Raw genomic sequence first — 18,148 nt, forward strand, 5'->3', positions numbered from 1 at the left:
TATGGCTCTTGAGAATTATGTCATGTAAAAGACACTACAAAAATAATTCCTCAGTCACAAGCAAATCCATCCTGAAATCAATTAGCAAAGCAATTTCTAGAGTTAAAGCCATCCCTAAACAATAGGGTACAAACAGAGCTATTAAGTCTCTAGCTAACCAACAGATTTGAATAACTACAGTTAGTACCTATAATTCTTGAGAAGAGAGCAAATATGAAGGGTTTCCTAGAAATGAGCAGTAGATGGCAGAAGCACTAACTACAGTTACCAGTGGTAGCCCCAGCAGTCTGCTGCCTATCGAGTTCTGTAGGAAATATTCACTAAGAAAAAGAGTTTTCAATTTTTTAATGAAACTAATAAATTTTAGTCAATTCCAGTAGCTCCAGAGAGCTAACATAAGTGTGTCAATTAAAAAAGGTAAGTAAAATTGTTCAAGAGAATAAAACAAAAAACATCTTCTATAGCTACAGCTGTCACTCCAAGAAGCTAAATAAAATAAAAATTCTTGTACAAACAGATACCTGCCCTATTAGTTGCACACATAAAAGCAACCCCCTGAAAATTTGCCCTTCAAATTGAACATCAATGGCAAACGGGAGCAGACTGTAAGCATGTTGTAAGCAACATGGAGGAAGCTGCAGCATAGAGACCTCTCCGTGGGAATGGACATGACCATCTATGCCCTAATAACTGGAGTCCAAGGTAGAAACCATACATATTGCACGGCTCTAAGAAAAATGCTTACCTCATTGTTCCAAAAGTCACTTTTTTTCTCACTCTTCTAATTGATCCTTAACACCCCCTCCCTACTTTTGTCCTTTCCAAGACAACGTTCCCAGCTCTTCTCACATGGACATAGGTGTTCCTGTATATAAAATCAGCGGCAGACCCTCTTACAGGAATAACTGAGGGAAAGCCAGGAAACCTCCCAGCTCAGGGTATTGATGACTCCCAAATGACCTGTTAATCACTCTTCATAGTCAATTAGCAAAGCTGCACTTACGAGCAAATGTGGAGGAAAAGGATTTGCCTTCTCATTTGACTTTAGTTCTAACAGATTAGTACCATGGTGCCATCCACCCTAGATGAGATACTTCCTAGCTCCTTTCCTTTCTGAGTACTTCTCCTGATGGCCCTTTCCAAAGGGAGTCTGGGCTGCAAAGCATTTGGGCCTCTGAGTAAGGCTGGGGCAATCAGATCTGCAATTTGATCTGCTATCACAGGTCATTTGCAAAAGCCCCAACACTCCAGCCCTTCCTCAGCACCCTGCAAGGCCCGTATCCCAGTTGAGAATGCCTGTTTTTTGCTTTCTGCTCATTTTCTTTTCTAACTTGCAGCAAGATATAAGTTAAACATGAGCTCTTAAAATAGGGTGGCACTATAACTCTATGAAGCAGTTTATAACTTGCAAGAGCTCAGGCTGGAAATGTTTGCTTCCTTTTTGCTTTCATCAGGAAGTTCAGCTGAAGCCTGTTCAGCTGAAGGTTCATTAAGATTGAAAGTAGGAAGAGTTTGACAAGTTAGAGGTCCCGGAGGTTTGCAAGGAGCTGACAGGGAAAAAAGAATTTATAGCCAAAGGCTACTAGAGAATGTATGTTTAAAGATATATTTGCAGGCTTCTGGATGCTGTAGGAAATTCCTCTGAAGTTTGGGCAGCATCTTTTCCCTGGCTCCGAGGGGCTTTGGGCCATCCTCGGCACCATCTCAGGTCCCTGTAGGGAAGGAAATTACCAACCAGCAGGGATTCTGACAGGAGTGAATGGTGGAAAGAGTAAAACAAACCACCTAAAATCTGCCAAAGGCCCAACTGGGGTGCGCTTCAGCTGTCTAACCCTCAGAAAAAAATTATAGTAATGGAGGTTGTAGCCCTTGAACAGGCCTAAAGCTCACTCAGAGCTTGATTTGGGGCCACAGATTTCTTTAGACACCCAAGCATAGGGACCTGTGCATGCTCAAATCCACCCAGCCGATGTCTAATAAAACAGATTTTATAAATCACTTCCCTCTTTGTGAATCTTGACAACAGTAGCCTGAATATGGCTGAACCTCAGCCCAAGGCCAGAACTAATTATTTCGCTCAAAGCCTAGCCTACCATGGAGAAATATCTGCCGAGTATGGAGCAGCATGACCTCAGCATTAGCTGAGAAATGGAGTGCTCCCTGCTGGGGTGTGAGGGCTTTAAAGGTCAAAAATAGCCTCTTTAAAACTTGAAAAGTGCTCAGCTGGTGCTGGTCTGAGTAACTGAGGTTTGATTTGGCCAGGGGCCCACACTGTGGCCATGTTTTCGAACCCAGACACAGAGGTTTTGAGTTCTACAAAGCTCCTCTAATAGCTGAGGGAAATAAGCACTTTTAAGGCAAGGTTTGCCAGACTTGCTTTAGGGTGCCATGAGTAAAGGGAGCCAAATGTAGATATCTACATTTAGTGAGCCGAACGCCACCCAAACACACAGCCTATTGCACTCAGAAGCGACTAAGAGGCACTCAGGAGAGAACAGCAGCACTTAAACACAGCTTCTATCCCAGGCTGCTGAAAAACCATTCATTACAAGCTGGCAAGAACAGAGAATAACACAGCAACCTGCTGTGAATAGGAGTACGGAGACAGCAAATTAGTTTTCCGAGAAGAGAATCCCAGATAATTGCTTAATGGTGAAATATAACAGCAGATGCACTCAGAGGAATTATCTGAAGAGAAGCGGAAGGATTTAACAGACCCTTGTTCAGCTAGGAAAATACGAAGTCTACAAAGGTAGGACTTTGTCTCATCAAGAGACCAGCTCTAGATTGAGGTACCCGTAGGTCTGGACATCTTCAGCTAGAAGGACTTGCTGCTTTTGTCATCCAGTATCACAGACGCTCATCTCTCAGGTACACCTCCACGAAACAGCAGACACATCACTCTCTTTTGGAGCCGGCTGCCGAGATGAACCTTGGTCAAAATGAAGAAATGCAAGTGAGAAAAAAAATAAATGACAACAAAGAGGAAAGGTGGTCAAGCATGATGGACAAGAAGAAACACCTAGTCTTCTGGTGGGAGTTCAAGGGAGACAGGCAGGATGAGGGAAGCAGGTTGAGGGATGCCATCAGATGCTGGAGGTTATCCTCAAAGCAGATTAAAGCCTGACATCCAGCCATCCCTTCCTCTACTAGTGGGTCCAGGGCTCACAAACAGCAGCATGGCGGAAGACCGTTATAGGAGACGGTGACACCTCTCAGCCCAGGAAGGTTACCCAAAGCTGTAGGACTAGAAAAATCCATTGCTACACTTTCATACGGTGATAGGCAGAAGCACCTGGAGGGCTGTATAAAAAGCAAAAGCCAGATAAACACAGAATATTGGGTTCAAGTCTGCTGTCACGGACTGCAGGAGTTTCTTGCTTGTTTGCTTCCACTCTCAAGCTGCCAGTCATCTCTCTACCCAAGTGCATGGGGGGCACAAAAAGCTTCCTGTGTCCTTTCTTCTGCTCCTCTCTTACATGAACCTGGGCACCATTCACAGCTTGAAGGTTTGTCAGCTTAAAATAACTATTTTCGTCTTCTCAGACAATCTCACAAAGCCCCTCTGCAATGTCAACAGGTCTTCTCCCCATATCTGCAACTGCAGACTGGGGTCTCTGCACAAATAAGAGTATGGACTTGGCAGATGTCCTCCATGGTCCCCGACAGCCTGCACATGGAGCCAGCCAGCAACCTGAAAGCCAAATCCAAAGTCTTGGGATGGTCTTTATGCTTCGGAGGGGCTCAGCCCCAGAGTGCTTCTTCTGGGTACCCCAGCAGTACAGGGCTCAACACACTGAAAAAAAAATCTAAATTTGATAGTATGTCCAAATAAGATAAGCCTCTAAAATTTCTACTTGCTGGAAAGTTGCTCTGTGCTTTCTCAAGGTCAGTGATCCCTAACATCTGAGGCTCACTCAGCCTTTTACAGATCGCATTTGCTGGGGTAAGAGGAAATATCACCTTTGCAAGGGTGAGATTGGTGTGCTAGATATTGTCCTCTCCCTCACCTGTAAACAGAAGGGTGTATTTTAATTTGGAACATGGAAAAAGAGCTGAAACAGGAAAACAAATAGTTGGTTGCAGTTAATTTTGCAGTTCTCAGGGGGTCTTTTACAAAATCCTGCAGCGGTTGTCATAACTGGAATTCACACATCCCAGTGGCCAGCCGAGAAGACCAAGGATAGCTCTGCGGGAAGCAAAGGTTTCTTCCACTGCAACGTTCCCCCTGGGAATGAGCAGAGAGTTTGCATCTGGGCATCTCTGACTGCAGCTCAGCAGCTCCTGAGCACCCTCGAGTCCATCAGTACGTTTAGCCACTTACACTGCCGTGGAGCTGCATCCTCACGTCCTTCTCCAGGGACAGCCCTTCACCTAAATCTGCGCTGCTGAAATCACAGCATAGTCAGGCTTGGAAGGGACCTGGTGCAGCTTCACATAGTACAGCAGGGGTGAAGCACCAAATGCAAACGGGAGCCCTTACAAACACATCCAGCTATCTCAGCCACCCAAAATGCAGAGGCACAGGTGTGTGGGCTGCTCTGCACGCTGCGGCAGCTGCAAATCAAATTATGCTATGCATCAAATTGCAAGAGGCAGAGAGAGAGACATAGAGACACCCTCAAGCTGTGCGACTAGAATAATCTGGAGGGTTTTTTTTTCCCCCGGTTCAGGGCTCCCCAGTCTGCATCTGACCTTGCTTCTCTGCACTTCCCTCCTTCCAGCTAATTGCTGATAGCTCTGTTGCTCTGTCATCCACAAATCTCTGCTTTGCAAAACCACTTAGGCAGAAGCCAAGCAGCCCATTTCCTGGCTGTGGAGAAAACCAGAAAGGCAAAGATGATGACAGACTATCAGCCCGCTATGGTTTCTTACTGTAGCTGAGTGAGTTTATTTCACTTGTGTGAATTAAATCCTGTTCAGGGCATTTTCCATTCCCAGAAAAAAAAAAAAAAAGAGTTATCCAGCAGACATGACTTGTTTTTCTTTTGTCTATTACAAAACGTGACTCTTTCCTGCAAGTAGATTTGCATGTGCTTGTGTGCGTGCACGAAAATGCTGCTCTGCAATACTGCTCACAAAAATCCTGCAAGCATCTACAGCCAGTGTAACAATACTGCTACCCGTTGCCTTGATTATTATTTTCCATTGTTTCTGCTGTCTGCCAGTTCATCTCTGGAAGCTACCAGTCTTCTTTGTCTTGTTATTTAGAGACACAATCCATGCTATGTACATCACCTTGCACTTCCATTAAGACCTTCTTGGAAAGATAATAATCACTGGGATTTATTTGCTGAAACAGTTTCTTTTGGGGATTATTGCAGCATCCTCCTCTTTGCTGAGGCCTAACACATTTGTTTCCTACAATGTGCAGGTTTGTGAGAACGGTTTATTTCCTTGAAAGCAGGCACGTGCTGGGTGAGACTCGAGTCCCCACCATGAGGGCAGAGGAAGGGGGAGGGAAATGAAACTCTGCTAAACTAAAATTAGATGGGGGGGAAGGGATAGTACTGGCTGCAAAGAGAGAAAACAAATGCAAACAAGAGGATCCAGCCAGATAATTACACTCTGCTTTTTTTGACTTATATTTCACAATTCCCTGGTTTTTCTTCAGACCTCAGAGATGTCTCCTGTGGTGGTCACCACAGCTACACCAGCACCAGTAAATAGGTTGATACCACGCACCAGCACATCACCTCCTAGCCTTGTCAGTCCCTAGTGCGGTCCTTGGCACACGTTGGCCTTGGCTAACCAGCACACTCCCAAGCAATGCCTGGTTAGTGCTGCAGCGCTAGGGTGGGCCAAAAATTGGCTGCACCAAGTAGTCTGGATACGGCTGCCCTGATTTCGAGGGTGAGAGAGTTTAATGCTAGGGACACTGACTCTTCCTTGCCAGTTGGCCTCAGGGCTAGAGACTGGTCCCAATGACAAAGTAATTCCCAAGTACAACCATTGCCTAGATGTACTGGGGCGCAACTCCTCCAAGCCCCAGGGAGCTGCGACCCACAAGCTGTGGCTGGGACAGGGAGCAGGTTCAGGCCCTGGGTGCTGCCCCTGTGAGATTTAAAGATACATCCCATGTGGCATATTGACTCTGGCAGGCATCCAGCTGGTAGCCCTCAGGAGAACCAGTCTGACAAAGGCATATTACTCTTAAGAAGGTAACATATTTACATTCTTCACTCTTGCTAGCAGCAACTTCAAAAAAAAAAAAACTTGAAAAATTTGCAACTAAGAGATGAGCTCTTTGCTAACCCAGCGCTCTAGCATTCAGAGCATCAAGCTGCAGGAAAAGTGTTTGAATCTCTGGGTAATGTTGGCACCTAATTTCCGTGATGGCTTAGACTTTTTCTATACCCTGCTTTGTGCCATAAACCATTGACATGCCCCCTTTCACACATGCCTGTCCCACTCCCACACCAGGAGACAGAGGCTATGGCTCTTATTCAGTAAGTGGATTTCCAGATGCCAGCTATGTGCTCTTGCAGCTGCACGGACTGAGACGGTGAAGCCTGGAGCCCTCGAGCTAATACGACAGTACAGTAGGTCTCCAGAGGCAGTGGGCAGTGGAGTAAGGTGACATGAGCGCATTATGAGAACTGCCTATTTTGGGAGTTTATGTCAGCAGCTGTATCCACAGCCTTACATATGCCCAGAGCACAGGGAGATTTGACCGAGCCAGAACCAGAGAACTGGTGTTTGTGAGATCTAAAATCGATGGCAGAATATTCGCTCTGGTTTTCATACGTGGCTGTGCTGGAGGCACACCACGAGAGGGAGACGGACACCAGAGCCAGCTCTCTGCAGCCTTCCCAAAGGCTGCTGGCTGGTAAAAACATGCCACGGTCGCCATGCAGAGGAATGTCAAACAGCAGCTTTCTCTAGAGAATTTTTACAGGCCAAAATGAAGGAATAGAAGCACTCTCTGCCTTCAGCTTGGCTTTTGTTCCACTCTCTATAAACCCCAAACTATTTCCCTCAGCAAACAAGTGCGAAGTTGAGACAGATCCCTCGCATGCTCTGTGCCGAAACAGATTTTTCCACTCTGCTTTTGCTCATAAAAACAACATGATGAAAAGCAACGAGATGCCAACAGATGCAGCCTTGCTGATGCTGCTCCTCTAGGCACCCTGCATCTGGGACCATCCAGTTCTTATCCAAGCAGAGGAACTGCCTCACCAGCTTCCACAGGATCACCCACAGGCTAAGCACTACTCTTCCTATGTCTCTCTCCCCCTCCTGAGATCTCTGAGTTCATTTGGGTTTGAGGCATTTGCCCATAAGGTTGCAAAATGCTCTGTTTGCTCCACAGCTCCAAGAGACTGAGCAACGGTGGCTCGCCAGGAGGTTCCCCAGCTCGCTTTCCAAGCCCATATCTTCCCATGCACAAGACCTCCTCGAGAGCAAAAACACCCCAGGACTAAACACCCACTTCTTCTGTATCTCCACAGTGAGCTGCTGACAAACCTTCCTGGCAGTATTTTTAAAAGCCACAGAGAACCAAGCCTTAAAAAGCATTTTATAATAATAACCTTCTGAGGTGAAGAAAAATCTGTAAGAGTCCTGGTGAATAGGGATGCGAGAGGAATGAAACCATGTCTACAGGCATTTTCAGTCCTTCTTGTTCCAATCTTGCGCTGCGGGGCTGAAAGGAAAGGCTGGACGGAGCTATTTGAAAGCACATTAACTTTTAATTCTTTGAGGAACAGAAAAGTGGTAACCGATTGCCACCACTTGGGAGACCAAGCGCTGCAGACAAATTTCGCCCACTAAGGAGCTCCTCAGAGCTGCTCACAGAGCGACGGGGCTGTGATCCAACATACCTCAATCGCCATTGCAACCTCTCCACCCTCCTCCAGAGAAATCGCAGTTCGGGAAAACTTCTGAAAGTGAAGCTGGACATTTAAGTCATAGTTGACCCTGTGTGGGGCAGGAGGCTGCACTGGATGACCTCCCGGGGTCCCCTCCAACCTGAATTATCCTATGATCCTAAGTCACTCAAGCAATTTGGTTGGAGACGTGAACGGTATCATTTGCTATGTAAATTCAGCTTCTGGGACTGAATTGCCCACAAACGAGGCATGACGAGGAACCCACAAATACTGGCTACATTTCACACATCCACAGTTCAGCCTAGCACAGGCAGGCCAGGACCTGAGTTTTAGCAAGCTGCAGTGCTCCATACGTAGATTTACGTCATTTTAAAGCACCTGCTGGAGTCCACGAGCTGGTGCAGCTCTCTGTGCAGACCTAATCCCTGCAGTGTAACCTGACCCGAGGAACACGGCCAAATCCACCAGTATAATGGCAATCTGATGCTAAGTGGTTTCCAATGCACCTCTTAAGGGCAACTGAGCCTGGAGAGAGGTGTGGAGAAAGAGCATGTGAGGCTGGATTAGGGCCATAAGAGTTTTTCCTGGAAGAGCTGACGAGTTCGAGTGCTGTACCCGACTAATGCAGCTAGATAGCTTCTGCCTGGCTGGCTGATAGGCTCAGGGATCATTCAAGCATGTCTCTGGGATAGTCCAGGTGCTATACTGTGTGGCTCAGCATTCCCTGTCTGCTACTCAGGCTGCTTGGACACTTGAATGCTTCCCTCTGTATGCCCAGAGCCACTAAAATATTGCCAAAACTGAGCCTATCCAGATCTACCTTGAGTCTGGTTGGAATCCACACATCAACCCCTCTTGTGACCGTGTCAACCACTGGGCTCAATCCAAGAACTGTTCTCAGGGCCACCTTCCCGCAGAGCACAGGAAGAGAGAGAAATGCGTCAACCAGCTTCACTGGCAGAGAAGTGATGAATTAAGCCATGGATTCAGCCCTCCTCAATCATGCAGGATAGGTTCCAGACACCAACCCCAGCTGCCTTCTCCTAGCAATAGGTGGTCTTCACGAGTGCCTATAATTAATAGGGAACTCACTGGTCACTCATACGTGTTACCTGTATGCTCAGTTCTCATCACTACATGATTTCCAGGCCTGGCACAGACCAGAGGGACTGGGACCCCAAACTAGTGGTACTCCAGCTATGAGGCTATCAAGTAGTCACCACATGAGCATGGTCTACCTCGTCTGTTAAAACAGGAGCAAAACCATGCAGGCAGAAATGCAATACTTGAGCAGAAAAGGAAAATGTAATAGAAAGCCTGTCCCTGGCCAGGGATGGGTCTTTTAAGCTGGAATGAGGTGCTGTGAGGGTTCTGGTCTCTGAGTTATTTTCCTCCACTGTTTAATCTATAGTGCAAAACTCATCACCTGGAAAGCTAGGACACTGCAGGGATGTAGCAATGGAAGTTCAGTCCCTTTCAGATGCAGGCAGACCTGGAGCTGAGGTGTCCCACTCTCCAGGCAGATGGTAAACAATAGGCACACGACACTTCTTCCTCCCTTTTAAGAGTGATCTCTGTCATTTCAGTCTCCCCACATTGAATCCCAAACCCCAAAGGAATAGATACCTCAGCACTTGAGTCCTTCGTACTTGTCCTGCATACAGTTGGAGGTTAGTGGTGGACACCTAACTTTGTCTGGACTGAATTGTGCTAGGGAGGTTTTCCACGGCTCCCACCTTCCTACACTGGTTTTATAGGAAATTTCAGTCTTTAACTTACGCAATCAGGATTATTTTGGCTGGGTAAGGCACACAGCCATGGGCAGGCGTTGCAGCTCCTGACTCCAGCACCCAACCTGGGATGCGGCCCAGATCTTTTGGGAAGATAACAATCTTGTTTGAATCTCAAGGAATCCCTAAGGGAGTCGCTGCAGTAGTTAACTGTGCCAGGAGTTGGCCACATCGACGACCGAGCGAATCCGTCACGTGGCAGTGGATCTCATCACTTCTGCCTCTAGTTTGCAGAGCGGTTGCTACCAGAGACCTCATTCCCATATAGGTATCAGCGACTGTGATCCCATCACTTATTAACCCGCTCTTTGATAAGCTAAACAGAGAGTCATTACAAGACATTCAACTCAGATGTCAAATCCCGTGGCTGTTTCGTGAATCCCCTCCAATGTGTCAACAACTTCTCTAAGGTCCAGAATTAGACAGGGCAGTCCCGAAGCCGGTTCCCTGGAGGGCAACCTTGGCTGCTGGGTGCTCAGAGGCACCGCCGGCACGCTGCAGCAGGAAGCAGCGCAGTCTAACAGCCGTCCCTGCCTGCCTGCTGCTCCCTGAGCCTGGGCCCTTTCCCAGACAGCAGCTGTTTTAAATGACACTGAGGCTGGGCAGCCCCCAGAACCTCCCTGAAACGTGGGAGACATAAAGTCTAAACCTTGATCTAAGCTCTCGCCCAGAAGCCCAAATTCCCCGTGAGGATCTCCCATCTAAATTGCCCACTGCGTTTCTCTTCTTTTGAGATGCAAGGATTCATTTTACCAGGAGGGAAGCAAAGGCAGCCCAAGGAGAAATGAATAGTAAAGAAAAAGAATTGTACTGAATAGGAACGAAGCCGCTTCTCCCGCAACGTCTCCTTATCTCATGTAACATGTACTACTGGGCGCAGAGTCAGTGGATGGCAGCATCTGGCTCACTCGCAAAGACTGGTGCCTGTGAGATTAGATACGGACTTGCTCACGCAGCAATACTAAACTGACAACTGCTATCGGAAACCCGGCGCTGAGAAAAAATGAATGCAGTCTCCTGTTAAAAACATCTCCATCAAAAGCGAGGCACCCTGGGAATGAACACAATGAGAATAACATCATTTCAGTTAACGCAGAAGCTGAGCTTGTATTTCCACGGAGCTGGAAGCAAAGCCATAAAGCTAGATGGGTTCTGGTTCAATTCAAACTATTCACTTCAGCACTTGGGTAAAATTTCAGGGTCGCTTCTCTAAGCGATCGCTCTTCTACAGTGGTTTAAATTAGCATTAACAGATTCGTTAACTTCACAAGCTTTTTCTCTGCCCTTTCCTGTATAATTCGCTCTCTCAAGACTTCCCTCTCCAGGCTCATCTCTGCCTTTCACAGCAATTTCACAGCCTTATAAACCTCTCAAATATGCCACAGTTCTAATATTCCAGATTCCTCCAGCAAGCCAGGGAGGCCAGGTTAAGGGGAAAAAAAAAATCTCAAGTTACTGGTAAAAAACAATTAAACAATGAAAGGCCACCAGGTACTCGCTGGCAGGTCACCACTCCGGTGTGTTAACACAATTGTGCTTCTGAAAACTACCCAGAAACAGAGCCAAATCGACACACTGCTATGGACACTCCCAGGTCAGGGGTGGGCTCAGGCAAAGTTTTCACATCTGGCTCCAAATTATTGTTGTGGCTCTGAAGTCTCCCCAGTGGAGACACCGCAGTGAATGCTTTTGCTGTTGGTTTCCCTCTCGGCTACAGAGCCAACAGCGATGTCCATGCAGAGACAGAAGGATTGTCCTGAATAAGGAGATTAACACCGGTGAGGTCTAGCTCAGGTCCACTGTGAGTCTGCTGTGAAGCCTTAGAGGCTTAAGCCAAAGAAGGGGGAGAAAAGACTGGGTTAAAAGGGACTTAGTCAAAAACAAAAACAAAAAAACAAACAAAAAAAGCAGCAGGGAAGAGGACATTTGAAGAGGTTATTGGCAAGAGACCAAGGACAAAACAAGGGGAAAGGTGGAGAATTCAAGCGGGAACCTTCTTGACATGTGTTTGGAGCTCGCAAAGTGGGAGGAGACACAAACTAATTAGTAATATCAGGACAGGAGCCACGCTAGCCTATATAAGCTGGTGGGGCATTTTCTTTTTCTATCGTAACCCTGCTGTACTGCCCAGCGAAGCAACAGCTCTCCCCGAACTCATCGAGAAGGTAAGCATACTTTGTTCATTTCTTTTAATGGACAGCAATAAACATGTACCACGTTATTGACTGACTGACTTATCTCTGAGTCTTGCTCCTTGACTAAAGCACAAAACAAACAGAGTTTAGACCCTCCTCCTGAATGAAAGCACTAGGGCAGGCTCAAGAGGAAGGCTGAGGTTAGGGAACGTTGCAGGGATCTTAATTATCACGAATTCTCTAGCAGGCTGAGGACTTCTTAGTATTTCTTAGCCCAGTTGGCTGAACCTTTGAGAAAAACACTGGAAGTCTCTACCACCTCCTTCCACTGCCTTTCTATTTTGCAAAATGAAAAATGCCCAGACAGTAATAATATGCAGTTAATGTGATAGTATATCTGGATTTTGCTGTCGCGGAGACAGATCTCTGAAAATCTAAATGGGAATGGGTTTAATGAATATTTGAATCTGAGATGAGCTTCCTTTTTGAACTAATGCTTTGAAATGTATCTTCTGTGGAAAACCCTGACCTTCTCTCTAGCAGGGGTCAAGTGCACTATAATCTCTCTGCTTTGGGGAATGTGCTTGTGCATGCTTGTGTTCGTATACATGACACAACACTTCATACCCACCCGGCTTTCCTCAACCTCTAATAATTGCACAGGCTGTGCTGAAGGTAGAGTTGGGGAGAATCTGGCCCTTTCCTCCCATTGTGCTTGGATGCAGGAATTCCTCTAAAAACACACTGCGCCCAGCGCTGGCTGGCTGCATGCTGCACAGGAACAATGCTGACAATGCAAGATACAATGGCTGCAATTGTGTGGCAGCAGCCTCTCAGGCAAACAAACACCACCTGTTAATTCAAATCCTCTTGATTTTAAATCAAGAACTACTTGAATTTTGTCAGAGAGGGAGGAAAACTCCAGCCAAGGGGAGAGAGCGCTAGATAACTTTTCTGCCTTTTCAGGGACAAAAGACCAACACCTAGTGATAAGAGAACCAATCTGGAAATGAGAATTATCCGTGAGAGTTAAGATAATAAGCCAAATAACAGCCTGTGTTCCTATACCAGCCACAAGCACACAATGAATGTGTCTAGGGCTTGTCTCAACTTCAACAAGTGGATAAAAAAGTATTTGCAGGACAGATGCTGCAGGACTGAGGCACCGGCATGGAGTTTGCTAGGCTACTGCTTTAATGAGGCATTACTGAGATGCCGGTCAGTATGGCGTGACATGGAAGAAATGTACGCAAGTGGAAGGAAAATTGATTTAGGGAGACCCAAAGTTGCATAATATCAGTGCTTTGCTACAAGACACTTACTAACTCTGAAAAGATGAGAAAAAATCAATAGATTGGCTTCTTGGCCCTGTGATGACTTCTTTTTCATACATGAAATATATATTTTTTCTCCTGTTCTCAGGGGTTCCATTTCATAGCCAATACAAAAATATTTAGATGCTTTAGCTGAGAAACGCTCAGTCTTGCTTATGTGAACATCCTTTCCGAGGAAAACAGTGAGACACTTGTCCAAAGGCACAAAGTTTTCTAGGTAAGAGGTGCTGCAAACTTCTGGAATCACTGGGGAACAGCAACAGCGCCCCAAACCTAGCTCTCATTTATATGGTACACCATGCTAAAATAGTTTGAAACGGTTACCTTGCATTTTCACCACAGCACAAATCAGTACTTGAACCCTAGAGGTCAGAGTCACATCCAGACTGCTGTTTGCCTGGGTCATCCTGCTGCTCCTTTATCACGCTAAACTTAGATACCAGCATCAGGAGTCCACACTGGCTTTCCTGTCAAATGTATGTCTGGAGCATCTCTCCAGAGCTTATTCAAGATCACGTAGGGCACCTAAAGTGACCTATCTGAGCACAGAACTTACGGTCTTTAGTTAAAAAACTGAGATCAAAAAACACTTTCACAGAGTGGTGGAAATAAGGAACATAAAAATAAAAATATCCCCCAGGAAGTCAAGCACTCCGTTCCAGCAGAACAGTCCTTTCACAATTATTTCCATTTTCCTCTTCCTTGCATCAAGAAAAGAAGCCCACTTTTGGACACTGAAAACTAATTTTAATTTAACTTTAATAGTAGATCTTAAAAAGATCTGTTGTAGGCTGGCCTTCATGCAGTACCCATCAGAATACACACATTTCAGCTTAACTTTAAATTCAAGCACCACTGTCTTAAACTTCTCTGAACATCTCCACTGTTCTGGAGTCAACAGCTGGGATAAGCCACTATTTGAAGGATTAACTCCCTTGTTTCTCACATCCTTTTTTAAATAGCTGCTTTTGGCCACTCCATGAAACAAGATAAGGTGTTAATGGACCTTTGCTCTGAGTATTTGTGGCACTTATTGCTGCTTCTTCTTATGTCACAAGTCATTAAAAATGCCAAAATATCCTCTTCTACCTCTCCTGGTGTCGGTTTCCAAGTCACTGTTCCTTTCTGTTTTCTTTTGTCCACTAAGTAGAGGTAGCTTAAGTCCTCCGCAGTCTGTGCTTCTAGACAAACAGGAGTTTCTGAGGAAAAGGTAAATATACGTTTTGATACTTTCTAATGTAGGTGCTTGCAATCATCTTAGCCATTAACCCTGTGAAGGGAAAATGCAAATCATCCAGGAATCTTCGGCAAAATGAGCTGATCCTGCTTACCCCCAGCCATGGCGAGAAAGCCCTCACTGCTGTGGTGATAGCCGAACCACCGCACGCAGGAAGACAGCTGTCACTCAGAGCCTGGGATGCGATTCGGGGTGGCAGTGAAGCCAGCAGGACTAGATCTGGCTCTTTACAGTGCTATGAAGACCCCACCTGAAACTGAGCGTGCTCTTGGCCTAACTGTTACATACCAGGCTGCTCTGCAGATGATGGGTATGTTTCATACTGATTTCCTTCCCCTTTAGCATACACAAACTAATAGGAATGGCGACCCGAAGTTCTCTGAGAAATATATGTGATCCTTCCAGTAGCCCAGTCTTGAAAGACACATCACTTGACGGACAGAGACATAACGAATGTGAGTTTAAGCTGCACTGCTGGCCAGAACGTGCCCATGATCTCCCACCAAGCACTCCACTATTGAATACTCTGGAAGAACAGGTATGCAGAGCTTTGACGCAACCTTCATCGGGGTGAAGTTCAGGGCAGGCTGGTGGCACTGACTCACTCGGTCACCTGGTCTTCTTGCCACGCCAAATGCATTGAGCTGATGCCTGTGAAAATCCAGAACAAAGGAGTTCTCCAGACTCAGACTTGCACTGTGCAGTACTGACACTCGCTCTACACAATTTCCATCTTGGCAGCACAGCTCAGGTGCCACAGCCAAATAGCACCCCAATAGCAGATAAAAGGCTTCAGATCTCACAGGGCCTTGTGTGCAATTACTATATATCCAAGGATAAAAATTTGCGTGAACAAGAAAGAAAAGAGTCTCCACTCAGTCGTTCACCCCAGAAGTTCTTTGCAGTTCATTCTGGTCCTGTTCAGTGCAGCCATGAATTCACGCTGCTTCACTGGGAATTGGGAAGTATGCACTTAAGTGCCTTCCTGTAGCAAAGCAACAAGTATGTGTTTTGATGAATTAGGGCCTCTAGCATGACCCTGTTACTTCTCCACTGTGCAAGCTGACCAGACAATGGCTCTGACGTTTCTTTGCGTGCATGTTATGTTCCAAGCTGCACAACGTCTCCAAATTCCTGCAGCACAAACAGCTTTTCGCTCAGCATTCAGGGAAGCATATAAGGTATGCTAGCACTGGACACACAACATTTCTTTGCAAATGCAGCATCCTTTGCTTTTATGACTTAGCAACACAGAAAGCATAAGTTAGGTAAAAAGAGAGATTCTTTAAATTGAAAATGTAAATGCACTTTCACCAGCGAACAGCATTTATCTTGGCTGGAAATTGTTGCTACTTGATTTAACTGAAAGTACATCCAATTCACTTATTCCATTATTTCAGAATAAAAGATGAGAGAAGTGAAGGTTAATGAATCAAGGTAATGAATTATAACTGAGCCAGGAAAAAGCCTTTCAACACTGAGAAACTATCCCTAGCATACTTTTCTTTTCTTCCTCCTCTATTTAAGCCCCTTATCTATTGTTTCCTATCCACAGTTAAATTCCACACTCTTCTACTTAGTGGTGCTGTCTTCAGCCATTTTCTTGTGGAACCTATGCTTGCAGTAACTGGGCCCTTCCAGAAAAAATATAATCTTTATTTATTATCTGCGCAAATATTTTCTACTTCATGAAATACCACTATCAGCCCTCTAATAATATATAATAAGAAATTGGCCAGGATGCACGTTAACCAGCCACTCTTTCAACCAGACTCAAAACCGCTTAACCATATGTCTTAGATCTGCATGAGTAAAACCTAGGAGTGAGGCTGCTTTAGCTTAAGTAATCTATCCCTATTTTTGAAGTATGAATTCTCTTCCTCAGCTGCCAAGAAGGCTTATACCAAAGTTGCAAGTGAATCAAAATCTAATTCCAACAGTTATGTGCTGATATCATCTGATTTAGACTATCAACTCACAACCTAAATGCTTTACATCTCACATAATCTGTTATTCACCAGTCAAAACTAATGCAGCTCTAGTTTTGTATTCATTCAACAATGTGCTTTGTCTCATGTTTTCTTTGCCCTGACAACTACCAAAAATTAGTCTGATCCTTCAGGAAACCGAGTACACACCAGGGAAAGGTTTGGCCATTTTTAATTTGCTGACTCACTTAATCATCGAAACAACTTCCTAGATATGGTGGAATCTCCATCACAGAGAGTCTTGAGATTCCAGCTCCAGGGAGCCAGTATCTCCTCAGGAAATCCTGCCCTTCCTGAAAATACCCTTTCACCAGGTGGCCCTAGTTTCCAGTATGCAGCAATAATGAATGATGGAGAGAGTAAACAGAGGCATTGTAATGTAATGTCTTTTTTTTTCCCCCCATGAATTCTACCAAAGGCTCAGAACATCATCATGGAAAGCAGCATTGATGTTAAAAGAGAAACCAAGGGGGAGAGAAAGCCAAGAAAGCAGAATCCATTGAGCAAAGGTGGAAAGAGAGTCTGCAAAGCTGTTGGCTACATTACCGGGGACATGAAGGAATTTGGAGGCTGGCTAAAAGGTAAACCTACTTCGTTGTAACTAATTAGGGTATTCCAAAGAACTATATCAAAGCAATAATAAGTAACTTCTCAACCACATGATTCCGATTGGAGTGGAACAAAAATGACTGTCCTAATCGACTTCATTTTTGTAGGAGACACTCAGCTTTGTACAGAGAGCTACATACTGCTTAAACCTTGAGGAAAACTGAGATGACATTTACCTCCCAATATGCTATGTATAATGTGAATTTTGTCTGATGGAACATAGCCCAGAATGCTTTTGTGTTCTGTCATTCCTTATAACATTCTCTCTCCTTTCAGCTGAGTAGTTTCTCAGTCAAGCCTAATGCCACTGTGACGTTAAATTACACATAGGTAGGTGTGTTTGCTCCCCATTATAAATCAGCAATGGGATACTTCCACAAGTTGCCATCTGAGACACAGACGTCATAAATTAGCCCGTTCATATGAAACTGGTCCAGTGTACTTTATAACGGGGGACTCTGGCAACCACACTGTTCATCTCAGCTTTCCAGCTGCAAAGCTTAGTATAGACCATAATAAATTCTGGTCAGCTTTTACAGTCTTGTTGATTCATCGCTTCAGTCGTCCTGCCAAGTTCCACTGCCAAAACTCTTCTTGAGTTTCAGAAAAAAAATCCCAAATCAGTCTCATCTCTGTGCTTTTTTATGTATTTATTTAATTTGATCTCTTCCAGATAAACCTCTCATGATCCAGTTTATTGACTGGGTGCTACGTGGGATATCCCAGGTGATGTTTGTCAATAATCCCCTTAGTGGGCTTATCATAGTTGCTGGTTTCCTGGTGCAGAATCCTTGGTGGACACTCACAGGCTGTTTGGGAACAGTTGTCTCAACTTTAACAGCACTTGTTCTGGGTCAGGACAGGTAAGTTCATCCCTTGCCCCTTGAAAACCATACTGTCAGGTCAGTGCTGACATGACATGCTGAAAAAGCAATTTGGACGAAAAGCATGTGTTTAGCCATAGCTAAAACTGTTAGGAACAGATAGCTCTTCCAGCCAGCTGCATCTGATGCGTAGGGACACAGGGTATGCAGCTGTGTGCAATGACAGGCTGCATAAATGCATAAGGAGTAGTCGGGGCTGACAGGACATGTAACTCAAGCATGTGAGATTGAAGGTCAGTGCACGAGATGTGGCAGGTCATCATCATACAGAATCGCGACTGTGCACGTGGAGGAACAGTGTGATGTGAGCACAGCACTTGCAGGAGAGAAGATTTCAAG

At 45.3% G+C, this 18,148-nt stretch overlaps 1 protein-coding gene across 1 annotated transcript in view; it reads left to right on the forward strand.

Moving 5' to 3' along the window:
• The window catches only part of LOC104138534 (urea transporter 2), a 41,763-nt gene that overhangs the window by 14,138 nt on the left and 9,477 nt on the right, over window positions 1-18,148 (forward strand). Inside the window, exons 9-12 of the mRNA XM_068926385.1 lie at window positions 11,706-11,787; window positions 14,671-14,866; window positions 16,735-16,897; window positions 17,599-17,788. Coding sequence (XP_068782486.1) covers window positions 11,706-11,787; window positions 14,671-14,866; window positions 16,735-16,897; window positions 17,599-17,788 — 631 coding nt within the window. The remainder of the gene's footprint in view (window positions 1-11,705; window positions 11,788-14,670; window positions 14,867-16,734; window positions 16,898-17,598; window positions 17,789-18,148) is intronic.

Source organism: Struthio camelus, chromosome W (genome assembly GCF_040807025.1).
Source record: "Struthio camelus isolate bStrCam1 chromosome W, bStrCam1.hap1, whole genome shotgun sequence".
Lineage (NCBI taxonomy): Eukaryota > Metazoa > Chordata > Aves > Struthioniformes > Struthionidae > Struthio > Struthio camelus.